Source organism: Phocoena sinus, chromosome 8 (assembly GCF_008692025.1).
Source record: "Phocoena sinus isolate mPhoSin1 chromosome 8, mPhoSin1.pri, whole genome shotgun sequence".
NCBI lineage: Eukaryota > Metazoa > Chordata > Mammalia > Artiodactyla > Phocoenidae > Phocoena > Phocoena sinus.
The window spans coordinates 76214527-76233057 of record NC_045770.1 but is presented as its reverse complement, the minus strand read 5'-3'; the positions used below and the strand labels follow the sequence as shown (position 1 = coordinate 76233057).

At 34.8% G+C, this 18531-nt stretch overlaps 1 protein-coding gene across 9 annotated transcripts in view; it reads right to left on the bottom strand.

The window, feature by feature from the left end:
- Positions 1 to 18531, bottom strand: part of GAS2 (growth arrest specific 2) — a 154695-nt gene that overhangs the window by 36106 nt on the left and 100058 nt on the right. For 6 of the 9 annotated variants that reach the window (XM_032642118.1, XM_032642124.1, XM_032642122.1 and 3 more), the window contains 2 exons: positions 16447 to 16554; positions 1581 to 1634 (listed from right to left, as the gene is read on the bottom strand). In XM_032642118.1, the coding sequence (XP_032498009.1) occupies positions 1581 to 1634; positions 16447 to 16554 (162 nt within the window). Of the gene's footprint in view, positions 1 to 1580; positions 1638 to 16446; positions 16555 to 18531 lie in introns of those variants that run through there. The other 3 variants (XM_032642125.1, XM_032642126.1, XM_032642127.1) reach the window with 2 other exon arrangements.

Below are 18531 nucleotides of genomic sequence, written 5' to 3'. Positions count from 1 at the left end.
TGCCCTTTTAAAAGACATGTATGAAAAATTTTTTAAAAAAGAGAAAAGCAGAGAGAGGTGTGGCAATTTTAAGTCGTGAAAAGAACACAGACATTCATGTTCTTTGAACAAAGAAAACCTGTCAGGCAACATCTTCCTCTTTAACCAAGTGACATCTGAAAAGTCAAAAGGGAAACTTCACACCCAGCTAGGAAGAGTGGTTCAGTCAATTTTGGTGATCGATGGGGGTCAAGGCTGTCGTAGTCAGATCAGAGCAACGGATTTAGGTTTCACACTCATTTAGCAGTAAGTTGCTTCACAGGTCATTATGCAACGACTTTCAACAGGTCCAAAGAAAGTTCTGTGTGGTGTTTTTCTGCCACCCAAAACAGTCATGTGCTCTGTTGTTCTATAACATTTTAAGGTTCAGTGAGGAGATTTTAGAAGTGCTTCTAAAGGAACTCATCTCCTTCTCCTGCTTGTCAATTACTAATGTGGATAACCGGTTAAGTTATACTTCATTGTCAGAATTATCAGTAGCGTGTGACCAATTATTTATATAATTAAGCATTATCTTTATAAGGAAACACAGCTTGCAGAGGAACTATATCCTTGAAATTTCTAAAAGTTCTTTGCACATGCCTCATACTCGTGCATTTGGTGAATGAGTGCAGAAATAAATTACGGATAAGTAGATGCATTCAACAACACTTCTTCTGAAATCTAAACTAGTTCTCATAAAGTAGTTTCAAGATATATTCATCCTGTTTAAAGAAGAATTGACAAAATGGATCTTTTCTAACAGTTATTTGTTTATGTGAAATAGACAAGACTTACTCAAGTAAGCTATTCTTTCTAGATCATAATTATTAATACTTAAAAACTAAAAATGAGCTAATGTTTCTGTCTACACTGGAAACCTCAGGGCCTCAAATTCGAGTCCTATCCCATTCCTATCCCCTGTAACTTTTCTTATACTGAAGTAATAAATCACACGTGTTAATTTAAAGTACTACTGATATATCTGGAGGTTAGATATGGTGTCAGGAGCAGAAATTTGGCAAAGGTCCGTGGGGTTCCATGTGTTAAACCACACAGGGCAATTTGTGCTATGGGAGTAGAATGAAATTATAATTTCAGAATTAAATATTCTGAAATTATATGGTGTTTCTTTTTTATGCCACAGTGTATTATTTTAAATGTTTTAAAGCAAAGGCTAAAACGATATTGCATACAGAAGCTAAACTCAGGTTTATACTTTCCAATAATTTAAATAATAAGCTCAATGAAGGAACACACTGGAGTATGGGAATTACAGTAAGAAAAGACAAAAATTACTAGGTTACTGCCTGCCACTTATCCTCAATAAGCTCCAGATTGCCATTTTTACAAACTGCTACAGGAACACCAAAGGAGAAGCAGCATTTTAATACCTCACCAAAAAAAAAAAAGAATAAAAAACTGGAAAAAGATTCACTTTTGGATGCCCAACTTCCCTCATTTGATGGGAGGCCAAGGCTCCACAGTGAAAGCAAAGTGGAGAGGTTTTCCCCTAAGTTTTTAAATTACTAAATCATTACTTAAATTATCTAAGTAATTACCTTAAACGTCTGCTTTGCTTTGGCTGTGGAGACATAGTCACAACCATGAAGACCCTACTGAAACAAGAAGATATGAAGTTCATAAAATGTTCTCCGTCTCCACTGCAGAAAGGAACACGAACGTTACCTGAAAATGCAAACTGTGATCTTTTGTGATGAGATTCAAGAAAACCTTTACTTTCAAGTTATAATGACTATTCCTATATTTCTTCATATCCTATAGTCAAGGGAAATTTTATTGCCTAATTATCTACATTAGGTGATAACTAAAGCATACATAGTCTGAGAATTGTAGACTGTGTTAGTCATTCACATTTTAAAACATAAATGTTTAGAACTATCCATTTTCTGGGGTCCTTTGGTCTCTTGTTCCTTTCTGAGTTCTTACTATAACAATAAGAGATACATGTAAGGAAATAATTTTTCCCCAATAATAAACATCAAGTCTGTGTCTCGATTCCACAGGTGAAATATACCAGGCTCTAGAGAATGTTTCATGAAACTGTAGAGAAAATTGTTAAGTAAATGAAGTGTTTATTTTCTGTACGAAACTTCCTGTTTTAGGGGAATATCCTGCCATCTTGATCTTACTTCCCCACTTACTTGGCCTATTGCTTTTATTCAAGGCCTTACCATTGTATTTCCACTCAGAAAATTGTGACACGTGGGTACACTACCATTTCCTTCTGTTGTAATTAAAAAGGTATTTATGCAGTGTTCTAATCTCACAATGGTCACATACTCACAGCGAGGTGCCTAGTTTATCTGAAAGGTCATTGGTTGAAAGTCCTTCAGTCAGAATTGAAGGACAGGTCCCAGATTCTCAGCTTAAGCGTCAGGGTTTCAAAGTAAAGTTATCCTTGGGAAACATTCATTTCCCTTCCCATGATTAGATAGTATTATGTCTGTAACTTATTATTCAAGGCTATCTTCCATTTTATCCTTAGAATATTTCATCTTTACCTTTCCTCTAGCTGATATATATAATTGTGTTATCCACCAGTTCTATGGATGCTGTACATGAAGAAAGACCTTACTCAATCCTTGGTGCCAGGATGTCAGTTTAAAAACCCAGGCTTCTTTGGAATTCTTTCAGTGCTCATTGGAGGATTTCTCTTTGTTATAAGACGTTGAGTAAATACAGGAGATAGATGAGCTTTCCAAGGTTGGATATGAGACACACTCCGCTCTTGGCTTCTGAGAACACTTTGGCTCCTTGTCATGTTGGTTGTAGATTGTTAGGGAACTTAGAAGAAGGTAGAAAGACATTTTGTAAACATCACCATGGGAGAGGGATTTTTTGACATATACATTTTGGTCCAAAGTTCCTCTCTGTGCAAGGCTGAAGCCTACCTTAGCCTTAGGTAGACAGGCTAGTAAAACTCCTAAGGTTCTGTGTGCCATATGACTTTCCATAATTTTTCTGTTAGCCCAGGACTTCTAAAGACCATGATTATCTAAAGAGTCCTAGACCGGGTGACATTATCATGGCTAACACGCTGGTGGATGATGACAAATTAATGTGTTACTATTTGTCTGGGTGTCGCAGTTAGGGAATGGGATCCTTGGAGACGTTATGCCTAATGCCAAAGTCAGAAGTGAATTTGAAATCCCAGGTCTTCCCATTACCTGCCTTCAAGTGAGGCCTCAGAGAGACTATCCAATCATCTCTGCCCCACATGTTCTATGAGGCTGGATTTCAAGAAAAATACAAGTGACCATGTTTAGAGTAAAAGTTAAAGACTGTTAACTAAGGTGTCAGTTTCTGTGAAAATGAACCCCCAAAAATTATAGAGTTAGTTTAAAAAAAAAGAGAGAGAATGAGAAAGCCCTTTACATGGTGATAGCTCAAATAATTATAATTTTTCCATGGAGTTTATAGTGCCCTAACATGTAGCTGTATTACAAGTTAGGTTATAAAACCTCTGGCCTAGAGAGAAGGCATTTCTCCATAATAGCCAAGAGCTCTGGAAGGACAAGTTGTGAGTATAGTGCAGGAGAATTAGAAGTTGGCAAGAGAAGCTAGTATGTAAAAGGAAATGAATATAAGAGAAAGCTGCAGCTAGGAGAAGAGTGATTTCTTGCTGATGTTCTTTTTAGAGAAACAGGGCAAATATCTCTAAATAAGTCACTGTGATTTAACATTGTTTTGGGTAACATCAGGATTTTCATTATAGTAAAGCAAATTGAGTATTTATCCTATTGAGTATATATCCTAAGGCCAATATTAAACCCAAATTCTTATACCTTGTTCCTCCCAAAATCTACACAAAGATTTCCTCAAGATCTTAGTATGCTTCTAACAAGATGGCGGGAAATGGCAGGATATATCCTAAACAACATACAACCAAGCTTCAGATGAAAATGTTAATACTAATAAGAGCGGAACACACCATTCCAGTGAATGAAAAGTTGACGTGAGTCAGTAAGATTCCTGAAATAAAAGTCTTGGCAGTTAGGTGGTGAAGGCACCTGCTGGGTCCAGAACCAAGATTCCATGTTTTTACTGAGGAACTGAAATTCAAAATGTCAAGTATTAGAAGAGAAAGACAAAGCAAGGTCTAACATGACCAAGTCTGCAGAAATTTAACTCATTGATTTTATGAAAAAGATACCACTAAATAAATGAGCTCTAATTTATTATAGTCATTGTTGTAATGACAAAATTGCTACCACGCTTGACTACATTCAGCACAAACTCAAGATGGCCACAGTTGCAAAGTATGTTTCTTAATGAATCTGGCTGAATCCTGTTTATGCAACTTGAGCCCTTGGAAGGATTACATACAATTTATAATGACAGACATTTCACAGGTTTGTTCTCTGGCTGCTAGAAGACTCATCAATAATTCAAGAACACAATACCCTTTGTGTATAATTGTTCCATTTCTTTCCCTTTTGCAAAAAATCATTCAGATTTCAACCATTAAAAAATCATTCACATTTATACCAGCATAGAACATGTAAACCAAGAAATGTTCTTGTTGGGAAGACTACAAAAGGAAGAAAGAAAGATCTTATAAACTTTACAATTTCATATTATTATGTAACACAGGCAAATGTTTCTTAAGTCAAAAACAAGGAAAAACAAAGGGTTTTCATTTATGCTAAAATTTATAAAAATTAAAACTTCAAAGGGAAATTTTATTGTGTGACATTTTAAATATATGGAATTTAGTATATAAAAATTATAATATGATTTAATCCTGGATCAACCACTTACTAGCTGGATTACCTTGGGAAAGTTCTTAAATCTCTATTATCTGCAGTTTCCTCATCAATAAGATATGTAGATTAACAATCACACAGATTTTTTTAAAGAGTAGTGATAAAAAAATGACATAATGTATAAGTAAGTGTACTTTACAAACCATATAAAAGTAAGAAATACTCTAGCCTCCATCAAGTAACACGATAAGGAAAAAATGTTATTTAAAAATTACTCAAAACTTATTTTTAGGAAACTTACTTCAAAAGCATTAATTGCCATGCCCAAAGTTTTCAGTTCATACTTCGTCATAAGTCTAATTTAGTCCCTTTAATAAAAATATTAAAAGGTACAAAAGGCAATTTCACCTCCCTACTCCACCACAGTATGTTCAGAAAATCCTTTCATATATAATCAAATTAAGGGGATTTAATCTTAATAACATGAAAGCAAACTGGAAATGGAAATATATAATTGCAGTAAATTGAGAATATTCCTTAGTTTGTTCATTCATCAAATAAATTGTTGCTTTGGGAAGACTTTTCAAGTATGGTCAATATATGAAAAAAAAATCAATAACTATGTTGAACAATGTGAAAGCTATCCTGGTTTTTCTGAATTGTTTGGGCGGGGGTGGTTTGCTATTGTTTTATAAGACTGTTTCCTGGGTACTCTCTTCTGTCTCTCTAACAGGGACTGGCTATTAAATTCCATGTTTTACCAAACCACATCAGCAAAGGAATAAGCAAATTAGGAGCTGCACATTAAGTACAGGTCAATCATTAGTGGATGTTGAAACGCTGAACAGCAATACTCACAACACCACATGCCAAATGACTAGATAGTCTGAAATAGAATGAATAGCATATAGTTAAGATCATGGGCTCTGAAATCAGATATATTGAATTCAAAGAAAGGTTTTGACTCCTACAGCTGCGTGACATTTGGCAAGTAATTAACTTCCTAATACTGGTTTCCTTATTGTTAAAATGGAGATAATAATTGCACCTATCTCAAAGAGTTGTGAGGGCTAAATAAAAGAATCCAAGGAAAGTACTTAGAAAAGCACCTGACACACAGAAAACAATCCATGAGTGTTAAATCGTATATGTAAAGAAATGTAGACAAAATAAAAGATTAATTTTTCTCACAAACTTCTTGATAAGGAATTCAAATCTCTGGCACAGAAAAATCAGCTTGAGATCTCTTTTAAAATAAAAAAATGCCAAATCATTGGACTTATTTAACTCCCTAAATTGTGCTTTTTCACTACACACACGCGCATGTGTACATACACACACATACATATACCACTATATAAGATGTATATATACGTGGGCTTCCCTGATGGTGCAGTGGTTGGGACTCCGCCTGCCGATGCAGGGGACAAGGGTTCGTGCGTTCGTTCCCCGGTCCGGGAGAATCCCACATGCTGCCGAGCGGCTGGGCCCGTGAGCCATGGCCATTGAGTCTGCGCTTCCGGGGCCTGTGCTCCAACGCGGGAGAGGCCACAGCAGTGGGAGGCCCACATGCCGCAAAAAAAAAAAAAAAAGATGTATATACATGCAACAAATTTATCTTAATGTCAGGAAGGGTATAGCAATGCAGAAATTGGGAATGCAGATCATAGGACCTGTGCATTTCCTCAGTGAAGCCATTTAATTTTTCAATGCTTCTGTAAGTTTAAATAATTTTGATTTGTGGCTAGTGAAAAAAAATTGTCCATTTATTCCGGATGCAGTGTACTGGCAAAAGAAAATGATTCAAGGTGGAATGGAGTCAAACATGTATTGTACAACTTAAAGGCAAGCTAAACCTTGCTAATTCAGTTGGAGATGAATAAAAATGCTTAACAGTTCAGGTAAAAGGAAGACACAAAATTTAAAAAATCTACTCATTGCTAAGTGGCTAATAATGGTAAATTCTCAGGGAAAAAGTATTTTTGGTTTTGAGCTCTCATTTATTTATTGTTCTTCACACTTGATGTACTTCCTAACAATTCAACGGGGAGAGAATAAGTGAATTCCCTAACTTAAATAGGAATATGGAAAATGGCCCAGATACACTACTCTTTCCATTCTTGTAAGAGATATCAAATTGCATTTTTTCTTGCTTTCAAATTTGGTGTCAAATGTAGTGTTGGGTGTAATCTTAGACAAAGTCTAGTGTAAATTTTTCTATGTTTAAAGGTTTTCATTCTCAAGGAATCTCAGAAAGGCAACATCCCATCAGCTGATTTTTTTTTACAGTGGTGGTTGATCACTTTGTTTATTTTGCATTCATCCAAGATATATGCCTTTCTCCGAAAGAAGAGGTTAAGAAGACATTAACATTTGCAAAGTCCTTTGAGAGATGTGTTACCGAAGTGTAAATTATATCCTATTAGACCAGCCTTATTGAACATGAATAAATTACAAAGAAATGAGTGTCTTTAATAGAGCAAAGATATTATTAAAAAGAAATCTGAATTTAAAGCATTTGAATATATTTAAAATTTTGAATATGCTTGCTTTTTCTGAATTAGTGTTCAGTTTTGAGGCAGTTGGGCAAAGAAAGGTACTAAGTCTGGAAATATTCATGTGCTAGTAACAGCCATGTTTCTCTCATCATGGATTAGAACACTTATAAATGTTTTGAGATTTTACATATATCAGAGGCAAACATAGCCATATTTTTTCCTAGAAATTAATATAAGCCATTAGATAGTTTTGAAATCATAATCACTGCTCCCATAAATTGCTAAATTAGATGAAATATTTAAATCCTTATTATTCAAAAAAAGTGAATTTTCAACATTCAACTGCTGAGTAATGGCTGTTTGTGCAATGTTTCCACTAAGATAAATGAAAGTTTTACTCCCTGCTACTAGTTTAAAACTCCTTTGCATTTTTACACAAGAGCCCATTTTTCATTACCAGGAAAGGTATGCAATTTGAACCATGCTACTTTTTATTCACAGTAAATCAATATGTGTCATAAGAGCAGAAAAGGAAGTAATATTACTCGCTATCATTGGACCTTCCCTTAGAGCAAGTCCTAGAAGACATTGCCAGGTTGGGTTGCTATAGCAACAGAGCTCTGGTACCTCTCTTGCTTGGCTTGTTATAGTGAGTTGATTTCTACCACACAGATATAACCCAGAAGAATTTTTATGGTAAAGAAGTAATTACAAAGAATCAACAGCAATGTGTGTGACTTTTCCATTGATCTGCGATGATTTAATTCAGAACTAGTATAATGACTCTATAACATTTCAAAGCCTTTTGCTGACTTCCAATTAAATTATTCATTGCCTTTTCTTTAGGCTTCTTAAGTAGTCAGATTTCTTAAAATGTGAAGAAAAAAGAATACCCAGACCCTTTAGAGTGTTAGCATGAAACCTGATATGGTTTTACCCAACTATGAAAATCTGCTATTAAAATGCCTTGAAATAATATTAATCCACTTAAAAATATCAACAATTAGTAAGAAGACTCAAGAAGACTATACTGGCAATATAAAAAATAATCTTTTGACTTCTTCTTAAAAGATATCAAGACAGAAAAGAATATATCTTATTTTCTTATATAGGCCATATAAGCCATTTTGAAGTGTCTGACATACATGTAAACACCTAATAAATATTGTTATAATTTTATTACCATCACAATACAGTCAAGCAAACAAATTATATTCCTTTCCTTACATTACATAGCACTACTGATTATGCAATTGTAATGCCCTTTGTATTCTGAATATATGTAAAGTAAAAATGATATAAGGAATACACTACTATACAGCTGAGCCTTAAACATATTGTAAAAAGTTGCAAGTCATTTTTAGAGGACTAACTAACCTTGTGAATAAAAATTTGCATCTAATGGACATTCCATAGGGAAGCTACTTGGAATGGAGTGTGTTATGGGTTTGGGAGACAGGACCTAGATTTTGTGTATCATACTATTTACTTGAGACCTTAACCTAAGTCTTTGTCTTTTTACCTGTAACAAAAGGATAAAAACATTTTCCCAGCTGAGTGGTAGAGGATTCAGTAAGACAATGTATATAAAGCACCTGCTACAATGCCTGGCACAAATGATACTTTTAAAATTTTAGCTGCCTTTCCTTTAAAGTTTTCCAGTCATTTCCTTGAATCATAATTTCCAAATGGAACTTATAGGTGAAACTGAGTATAAATTCAGTATTTCTTAGAAGTACTTTGATATACATGGATTTTAGTTCTGGAAAATGTAGAAAACTTTCATTTCCATATAATTCTATGTTACAAATTATTTTTTAATTAATTTGATCGATAATGTCTTTCCCAAAGTATGTTTTCATGACCCCCTAGCCCAGGATAATGCTCTGGGGGAAAAGAAAAAAAGAGGTGGCAGAGGGACCATTTCTACAGTCAGATACATTTGGAAAATGCTACATAATACATCTCATTCTAGTGATTAATAGATCACATTAGTATATTCAACCCTCCAAGAAATCCCAGATAAATAAATCAGTATTGCTTAGTGGTAAAGAGTGTAAATTCAGGAGTTAGGCTTTTGAACCTCACTTTCATCACTTATTCCCTTATAACCTGGGAAGTTACTTAACCTCTATGTTTCTCAGCTGTAAAATGGGAATGGCAACAGTGCTTCCCACACTGCAATGAGAGGTTAAAGTGAGATATATCACACCTGCTCAGACAGAGGCTGAGTCAATTATCAATAATAAGAGTTATTAAAGAAGCCTGTTTAAACCCATTACTATGACCCTTCTTCTTTATGAATTATATTTTTGAACATCTTCTGGAACTACAATTCCTTGGAACACGCTTTGAACAATGCTAATATTAGGGTAGTGGTAAATTGTAATTAAGTAAAAAATTATTCATCATATTAGTGCCCAAAGCAAGTAGCACCAAAAAAGTCAGCTACTTCACAACATGTGAGCCCACAGGCTTGCTCTCATGCTTCTACTATCAGAACACTAGAGCAACTGTGTTAAGTGTAAATATCTTACCCCCATGGATGTTCTACTCATTAGAGCCATTTACACCCATTTCATGTATTATCACAGATCAGTTTATTGTGTAATATTAGATTAATTGCATGTCACTAAAAATTGAGCCTTAAAGGAAAGAGATATCAAATGATTAAAGCCTTAATGACTAGCAGAGAGAAAACTAAGCATATGGCTTACTCATGGGGTCTGCAAAGAGAAGGGACATTATTAAGATGTTTACACATTTCCTAGTGCTAACGGAAAACAACTTGAGTGAATTTTCAAAATGGAGAAATAAAATAGTACAGAACAACAAGGAAAGGTAAGAGGTTCATCCCAGGAAAAATATGGTACAAGTTCACAACAAAATGCAAAGCCCTCCCTGGTCTAGACAACACCATGTCTCCAATGAACTTCCTTACCCTTGTCCAGAAGATCGGAAGCTTAGGCAAAGGACCAGAAAAATGAGCAGTCAGCTGATTAATCTGACACCTTTTAGAAATCCTTTTATTTATTCTCACATTTGCAACTGTATCAGGTTGCTGACTTCGCTTCTTTTAAAGAGTTCTTATTTTTCAGCATCAGAAATAAATGCAAAACAGAAAAAAATAATCACTCATAATTTAATGACCTCTGAAAATTAAAAACCATTTTCAATTATTCCTGTTCACTTCAAGTCTTAATCATAATTATATATCATTTCTACACGGGTATTTTTATATGTAAACACAATTTCAAAGCCTGGGGTTTTTTCCACTTAACACTTTATCTTCAGTTTTTTTCTCACAATGATACAGAGAAGTCTTCAAAATGATCATTCCTAGTACCTGAATGGTTATATTCTTCCATGATCAAAAATGCAAGTGATTTCCAATTGTGCTGTTATATTGATTCAACAAATCTCTTCCTTCATATAGTTAGTTCTTTCTTTTAGATTAGTGGTTTCAAACTTTAGTATGCATCAGAATCAGCTAGAAGGCTTGTTAAAGCACAGGTGTCTGGACCCCACCCTCAGAGCTTCTGATTCAATAGGTCTGGGGTGAGGCCCAGGAATCTGCATTTCTAACAAGTTCCCAGGTTTTTCTGGGAACCACTTCTAAAAATTACTGTTAGATTATTTACATGGAATATTATCATTGTTGCACTGGGGCTGACAAATCAAATAGTATAGACATTTTCATGGCATCTAACACATATTTCTGAAAACCTTCCTACAAGCTTATTCAGCTTTATATTGTCAAGTGACTTCTCAATACTTGAAGCCCGGGTAGATACCAACTAACTGAACGAACAAAAGAACAAAGGAAAATTCTTACTTCTCTCCTCCTCAAAATCATAACATTAGGCTGAGATTCATCTATTTACATTTCAAAGATACACAGCATGGCTAAATAGTAATATCTAAATCTCTGTTACTACAGACATCAGCAAGGAGGTTTTATCATCACTCAAAAGTCAGTGAAAAATAGCTGTTATATTTAAACCTTGGAAGAGAGTAAATCTGTATCTGTACCACACAGTTAGAAATTAGCTGCATTTAGCTTTGTCCACCAGATAGTTCAAAAGAAGTGTTGTTCATTGCAAGGTGCAGGGCAAAAATCTGGCTATGAGAAATTGTGTTTGATAAACTAGAAACAAGAGAATTCCCACTTTAGCAGGGGATGATTAGCATATTTGCCTAAAAGCCACTGTCAGAAACCTTGGAGGTTTCCCCTTGTACTAAAGGATTCTTTATATTATATATAATACATATATTATATATATTCTTTATATTGAGATTACTCCTTCACCTTTAAATGGAGACCTGTGCATATAAACAAACATGTCTACATGAGAATATAGATGCATCTACATAAGTAACATTAGATAGCCATGTATGCAAAGTATCTATTTATACATTGGTTTCTAGAAACCCACAGATAAAACATATGCTTAGCAAAGATATCATCTGCAGAAATGTCTTCTGCACTCTTTCTCTGTAATCTGCACACATTCTTAATTTTTTCATTCTTTTGTGTTGTTATTGTGTTGATTTGAATGCATAATGAGAAAATGTGTTCATATATATGATAACCATAAAACCATACATAAGTCAAGTCATTGGGTGTTGTCAACAAACTTTGGAATTTGGTTAGACATAAAATTGTTAACTCTGGCTCACGTTAAGAAGAGTAAATCAGGAGTAATTGTGTTAGATAGAGACTTATTAATAGAATCATGTATTTATGACTTCCTAAGGGATAGTGTTTTCTATGTCAGTGTTTTTTGGTGATTGTGCTCTCTTTATTTTATTTTTTTTTAAACAGCAAGCAATTTATTATAATGTTAAAAATAAACCTGCCATACAAATCAGGCTTTGCATTCCTAGGTATTTATCCAACAGAAATTAAAGCATATGTCCATACAAAGATTTATACATAAATGCTCATAGCAGCTCTATTCGTAATAATCTCTAACTGGAAACAACCCAAATGTCTTATTGATATAAGTGAAGGAATGGACACATGTTAGTGTATCCATATAATGGAATGCTACTTAGCAATAACCATAAATTATTAACACAGGCAACAACAGTGATGAATCTTAAAATAATTATGCTGAGTGAAAAAAAGCCAGAAAATAGAGTGTATACTGTAGAATCCCATTTATATATATATATAAACCTTGGTAAAATGCAAACTAGTGTGTTCTCTTTAACTAAAAGTAAGTCAACATTCTTAATAGCTTGAAAGGAACCTAAATTGGTTTTTTTGCATGGATAGGTTCATTATGACCACAGGAAGACATGGCTGCTCTCAGGACGGACAGAAAACTAGAGACAGATGCTAAGATACCATACATATTTCATGTTATGAAATAATATGCATAAATGTATCCACTTACTATGTACTATGTCGTAAATATGACTATATTTGGAAGCCTTAGCAAAGAGGACAAAGTTTAAAATACGCCAATGTTAAAAATGCAAACTTAAGAAACCCAGAACAGCAACACAGATACCATGAGGCAATCATTCCCCTAGTGTGTCTGAGAATTTGACCAAAGGCACTCTCTACTTAATTCGGGTGTTCAAAGAAACTTAAAGTTAAGATATTAGCGACAACAACCATCTAACTATCATTTGAAAATCAATACCTCTGAGTTTTTTTTGACTAATAACTGCCAACTCCTTAATAATGTGTTAGTGCAGAACGACAATCAATTAAATATAGGCCCCTGCCACAAATCCAAAAGTACTGGCCAAAGTGTGCACACATCAATGAGACATTTCTAGTTCATCCATTCAGTGCAGGGAAAGAAATAGGGAAAAATATGTGTTGAAATGTGCATATGGCCTGCCTGTGAAATTTCAATTCCTGAACTCCAGGGAATGAGAGGTAAAAAGTCTTTAGGGATAACCAGATACAAGAAAAGTTTTGGTAGAATCCCTTTACTCCATCAGGGTAGAAATGGACCCCTGACAAGCCAAAAGATAAGAATTGAAATGAAAATATGTTAATGGATATTTTCCTTTTTTGACAAGTAGTTTCTTTTGCAATTTAGGCAGTAATAGATTCTTTCTTTTTAAAAAATTAAGATTTTAAAAAAATGGGTCAGGGCTTCCCTGGTGGCGCAGTGGTTGAGAGTCCGCCTGCCGATGCAGGGGACACGGGTTTGTGCCCCGGTCTGGGAGGGTCCCACGTGCCGCGGAGCGGCTGGGCCCGTGAGCCATGGCCGCTGGGCCTGTGCGCCCGGAGCCTGTGCTCTGCAACGGGAGAGGCCACAACAGTGAGAGGCCGGCATACAGCAAAAAAAAAAAACAAAACATAAAACAAAACAAAACAAAAGGGTCAATTTTAAAATGAAATCTGTAAAAAATAGTACAAATTAAAAAAAAAATTTTTTATTGTGGTAAAAGTCACATAATATAAAACATACTAGTTTAACCGTATGTAACTTTACAGTTCAGTGGCACTAAGTACATAAAAAAATAAAATAAATAAAATAAAAAAGAAAAGCTGATGGGGCCTGAACTAAGGCTGTGGCTTTGGAGAAGAGGTAATTAGAATGGTTGCTTCACTCAAAACTGATGAGGTTAAAAAAAAAAACAAAAAAAAACTGATGAGGTTACAAGAAGGTAGGAGGGCTTAAAAAAAGAATCAAAGGAGAACAATAAAAGAAAGTGTTGTTATTCCACAGGCAAGGTCATGCTCCTCTGAGATCTTTAGCCCTTTGTTGGGGGAAATGACTGAATGGGCCCTTTGGTTACACAAATGTAAAATAAAGGTATGGTCTCTCCACCAAGTGGGGAAGTTTCCACCAAAAAAAGAAAAAAAAAAAAGTACAAATTATATGTGGATGGAGCAAAATGAGAAAAAGTGAATGACTAAAATTCACTAAAACACTATCTTAAAACATCTATCATAGCAACATGATGCTATAACTTGCTGGGCCAATCAGTGAATAACCACATTACAGTTAGTTCTCTTACTGCAGGCTCTCCTGGAACTATAGAAGCATGAAACTGCACATTATGTTCTACTGTGGTAACTGATATTAAATTCAAATGCTATCGCTTGATGCAATTTTCTTCAGTAAAGTGAGTCTCAATTCCTTTACAAACAATACATGCATAGGTTTCACCAAAAGGAAACGATTTACTGAAAAGAAAAATGGAACATCAAAAAATATTTTAAATGTTAAATATGATACACTTATGTTATTCACAAATATAGACATCAAATTCTTTGAGAGTTGACTAAATATGGAAGACCAGATACAAATAAATGTATGTAATATATATATTTTTGCCTAAAGATATTAGGTTACATTAGAGGGAAAAATCTAATTCATTAATCATGTGTTTTGTCAACACTTTCATTATAAAAAAGAATAATTGTTTAAATAAATAAAACCCTATGTTTTGATTCTAAGCTTCAGGACTTAATAGTCTCAAGAAGCCTGAGCTTCAGTTTGAGAAAGGCCAACTTAGTAAAATTTAAACACATCTGTGGAGGTACTACTAAATCACCATTTACTAATGTGTTAAAGCAAAAGCAGGCTGGTTGGCTAAAATAAACATGTTATCCTTGTAACAAAGAACAATAAGTGATGACTGGGCCAATTGTGTACTCTAGGGAGGCCAATCTCCTAAACTGGTTCTCAAGCCCCTAATAATAATAACATATCATTATATCCCTTTCATTGCCTTTCCAAAGCAAAATAGCAATTATTACCTGAACATTTTTGTTAGATCAATAAACACTGACCTAATGTTAGATTAAAATACAAAATGATTGACATTATTTTTGAAGGCTAATTATAATTAAACTTTTCTTTAAATTACATCTTGTAGAGCCTTTGAAAATTGTCGTACATGGGGGCTTCCCTGGTGGTGCAGTGGTTGAGAGTCCGCCTGCCGATGCAGGGGACACGGGTTCGTGCCCCGGTCCGGGAAGATCCCACATGCCGCGGAGCGGCTGGGCCCGTGGGCCGTGGCCGCTGAGCCTGCGCGTCCGGAGCCTGTGCTCCGCAACGGGAGAGGCCACGGCAGTGAGAGGCCCGCGTACCGCAAAAAAAAAAAAAAAAAAAAAAAAAAAAAAAAAATTGTCGTACAAATAACTTTCAGTCAAAAGTGGTCATTAAAAAGAAAACTTTACACTGGAAAAAATTGCTACTGGGTCATCACTGATTTGAGTATGTTAAGAATGTTCATTGATTGTATTAGATGTACACATCCAAATTATTCAGCTCTACAAAATAAAATAAAAAGGAAAATATTTTAACTTATTCAAATGACAAGACAAGACAAGCTTCTCAGAATCATAACCTCTATTCTTTAGGAAATGACTAAAAATAAGATAGAAGGACTCATACTTATTAATTGCAGATTTCTAGGAGTATATCAGTGCTTTATTTTTCACTTTCTTATTTTTGAAAAGAAGAATTCTTGGTCTCAGGAAAAGCAGCAAATGTAATTTGAGAGATTAACTTCTCTTGATTATTAACAAAACAGATCACAGCCTGAAATGCTACTTTATTGAGCCAATAATTATAGTCAAGAATTGTTCATGACATCTAGTCAGATTTTTCATTAGGATGATTGTAAAATAGACAGAGGCCACCAAATCATTCATTGGCACAGGCCCATGTTTCTTTATTCTAACCCAGAAAACCAGTAAAAAAAAATGGCAGTCAACATTTAACCATGCCGTTGTAACGAGTTTTGACTGTCCTCACTCTGGTTTACGACCCAAACTTTTGGAAAAGTCATGTTCAAATAATGTGAAAGTTATCAGGACCTATAGGTTAATCATTTCCCAAACTTGAGATATGGAAAACCAGGGCAAAATACTGTTTTTATTACCCATTGAGGTGGATTTTCTTCCTTTGAAACTAAATGCATAGACAAAAAAGGAATTTGTTTTCTCTTCTTTTCCTCATTCTATTTGATTTCTATGACCTGTTTGGGGTATACGTTTGTGTATACATACAAAAAGATAAAGTTCTATTTATTTAGCTCTCAGTGATAATTATGTATGATAATAAAAAATTTTCATACCTCATGTCTTCAAATCCAATCGTAAGCACCATAAGGGAAGTTCCTGCTGAGTTACTGGTCATATTTTCCCTGTAACCTGCAACTTAAGTCCTGTATATGCTCTGAAAGGACAAGCTGTCAAGTGAAAAGTAAAACTTTACCCTAATGAAGAGGATCTTCTCTCCCACTCGGTATCTTCCTTGCGAGAGCCTCTCCACACAGAACTTGCTCGGGCATTTGCAAGGAGGATCTTCAGAAATCCGTTTCACCTGAAATAGAAGAGCAGGCAAGTTCATTCTCCTTAATCAGGTTGCCTTTAGATTAATTTGCTCCATGGGTTCAAAGGCCCCTGAACCATTAATGCTTTTAAATTTGTTCTATATCAGACTATGGACACGATGTGAGCATAGACATATCACATTAAATCTTAACTATGTAAAGGTCAGGCCCTGAAGGCACTCTGTGAAGGTCAATAGCTGCACTAAGGCATAAGCTGGATGACGACAATGATAATGATGCTGGAGGATAATCACAAGCAAATCAGCTGGCAGTGTAGGGATGACGAGCTGGGTTCTCACGTTTAGAGGATTGAAAAGATCATGTACATTGGATTGTCAAGATAAATATATTGAGAACTAGAATACAAGGCACGTTAACATAGTCTATTATGATGAGGAAACATATAGACATAGTCTATATGTTTCCTCATCATAACTTTAATATTAATTTTACTCATTTTCAAAATAAATGAGAATTTTAAAGTTATTATTATTTAAAAATGAGACTATTTAACCTTATTTTGAATCCTGAGACTTTCTTTAAGGAGTCATCTCTAATTCATCCAGACTAATCCAGCAATTCACTCCTCAGTATTCCCACCTGCCAAAACCTATTTCTGTAGCAGCATCTTACAATTTGTATGTATTTTATAGAATCCATGTCCGAATATCAGATTTTCCCTATTTTATCTATCTCTGTACTCTTTACAAAACACATACACTAAATGATAAGTGCATAATGCTTATAGACAGTTGTGACTATTAAAGACAATGTATAGTCCTTGATTTTAGGAATAAGGTTTATTTATTTATGTTTTCCTTGGTTGGGAACCTGCCATGCTGTGTCTCATAACTGTCCTCTCTTCAACTAACCAACCAACCAAAAACCCAAAAGAATAATAGGTTGTGTTTTTAGTCAAAGTTTCCATAGAAGACAGATCTAAATAATGTACAGCCTACATTTGAGAAGCTAGGCGGAACAAATTTAAATTCTGAAGGGATTGGCTTGGACACCCCTCACCCAAATTCTTGCTTCCACAAAGATACGATTCCTAGAGTTTTGTCATCAAAGCAATTCAATCATTTCATCAAATAATTCAAGGTCTGACTTCAATCAGTCTTCCACTAAGAAAAACTGTGGGAAGAGTCACGCAGGAACTCACTTGCCTGTTGGAGTAAAGGACTTAAGCATCTCGGTTTCCCTAGAATAAGCAAGGTTCCAGAAAGTATGGAAGCATAAGACACTAGAGGGGAAAGCTAGAAAGAGTGGGGGAATCCTGAAGCAAAACTTATATTGAGATAAGTTTGGATAAATAAATAAATAATAAATGGATAAATAAGCACAGGGACCTAAAAAGGACGCAGGAGGAAATTAGTGTGACAGATTAAGCCTGGATTCAAAGAATCTTAGAGATGGCTTTCATTCAAACAGTGAGGGAACTGTCTAACATCGTTATGTGAGTGATTAGGCCCATGTCTTTGAGTTCTGAATTTCTCATACCATATGATACTTGGGCCATAGATATATCCACCTACTCCCCCAGTATTAATAGAATCCTACCCCTAGGGATTCCCTTCTATAATGCAGACCCACATTCTGGGGTGGGGGTGAGGTCACAGGACCAATGAATGTGTGCTGTCTTAAGTGTTGTAAGTGTTCCTCTATGTGTATCTCCTTCAATATGTATTTATAGACGTTTTAAAAATATAAATGTGAGGAGATATGGGGATATATGTATATGTATAGCTGATTCACTTTGTTATACAGCAGAAACTACCATACCATTGTAAAGCAATTATACTCCAATAAAGACGTTAAAAAAAAATAAATGCTAAAAAAATATAAATGTGTGTATATATATATATATATATATATATACATATATATAAATTGTGCTTATTGCATACTATTGCTAGAAGCAGTACAGTTTTCCTTAGTACCACAATAATTCCATGAGAAAAGAAGGA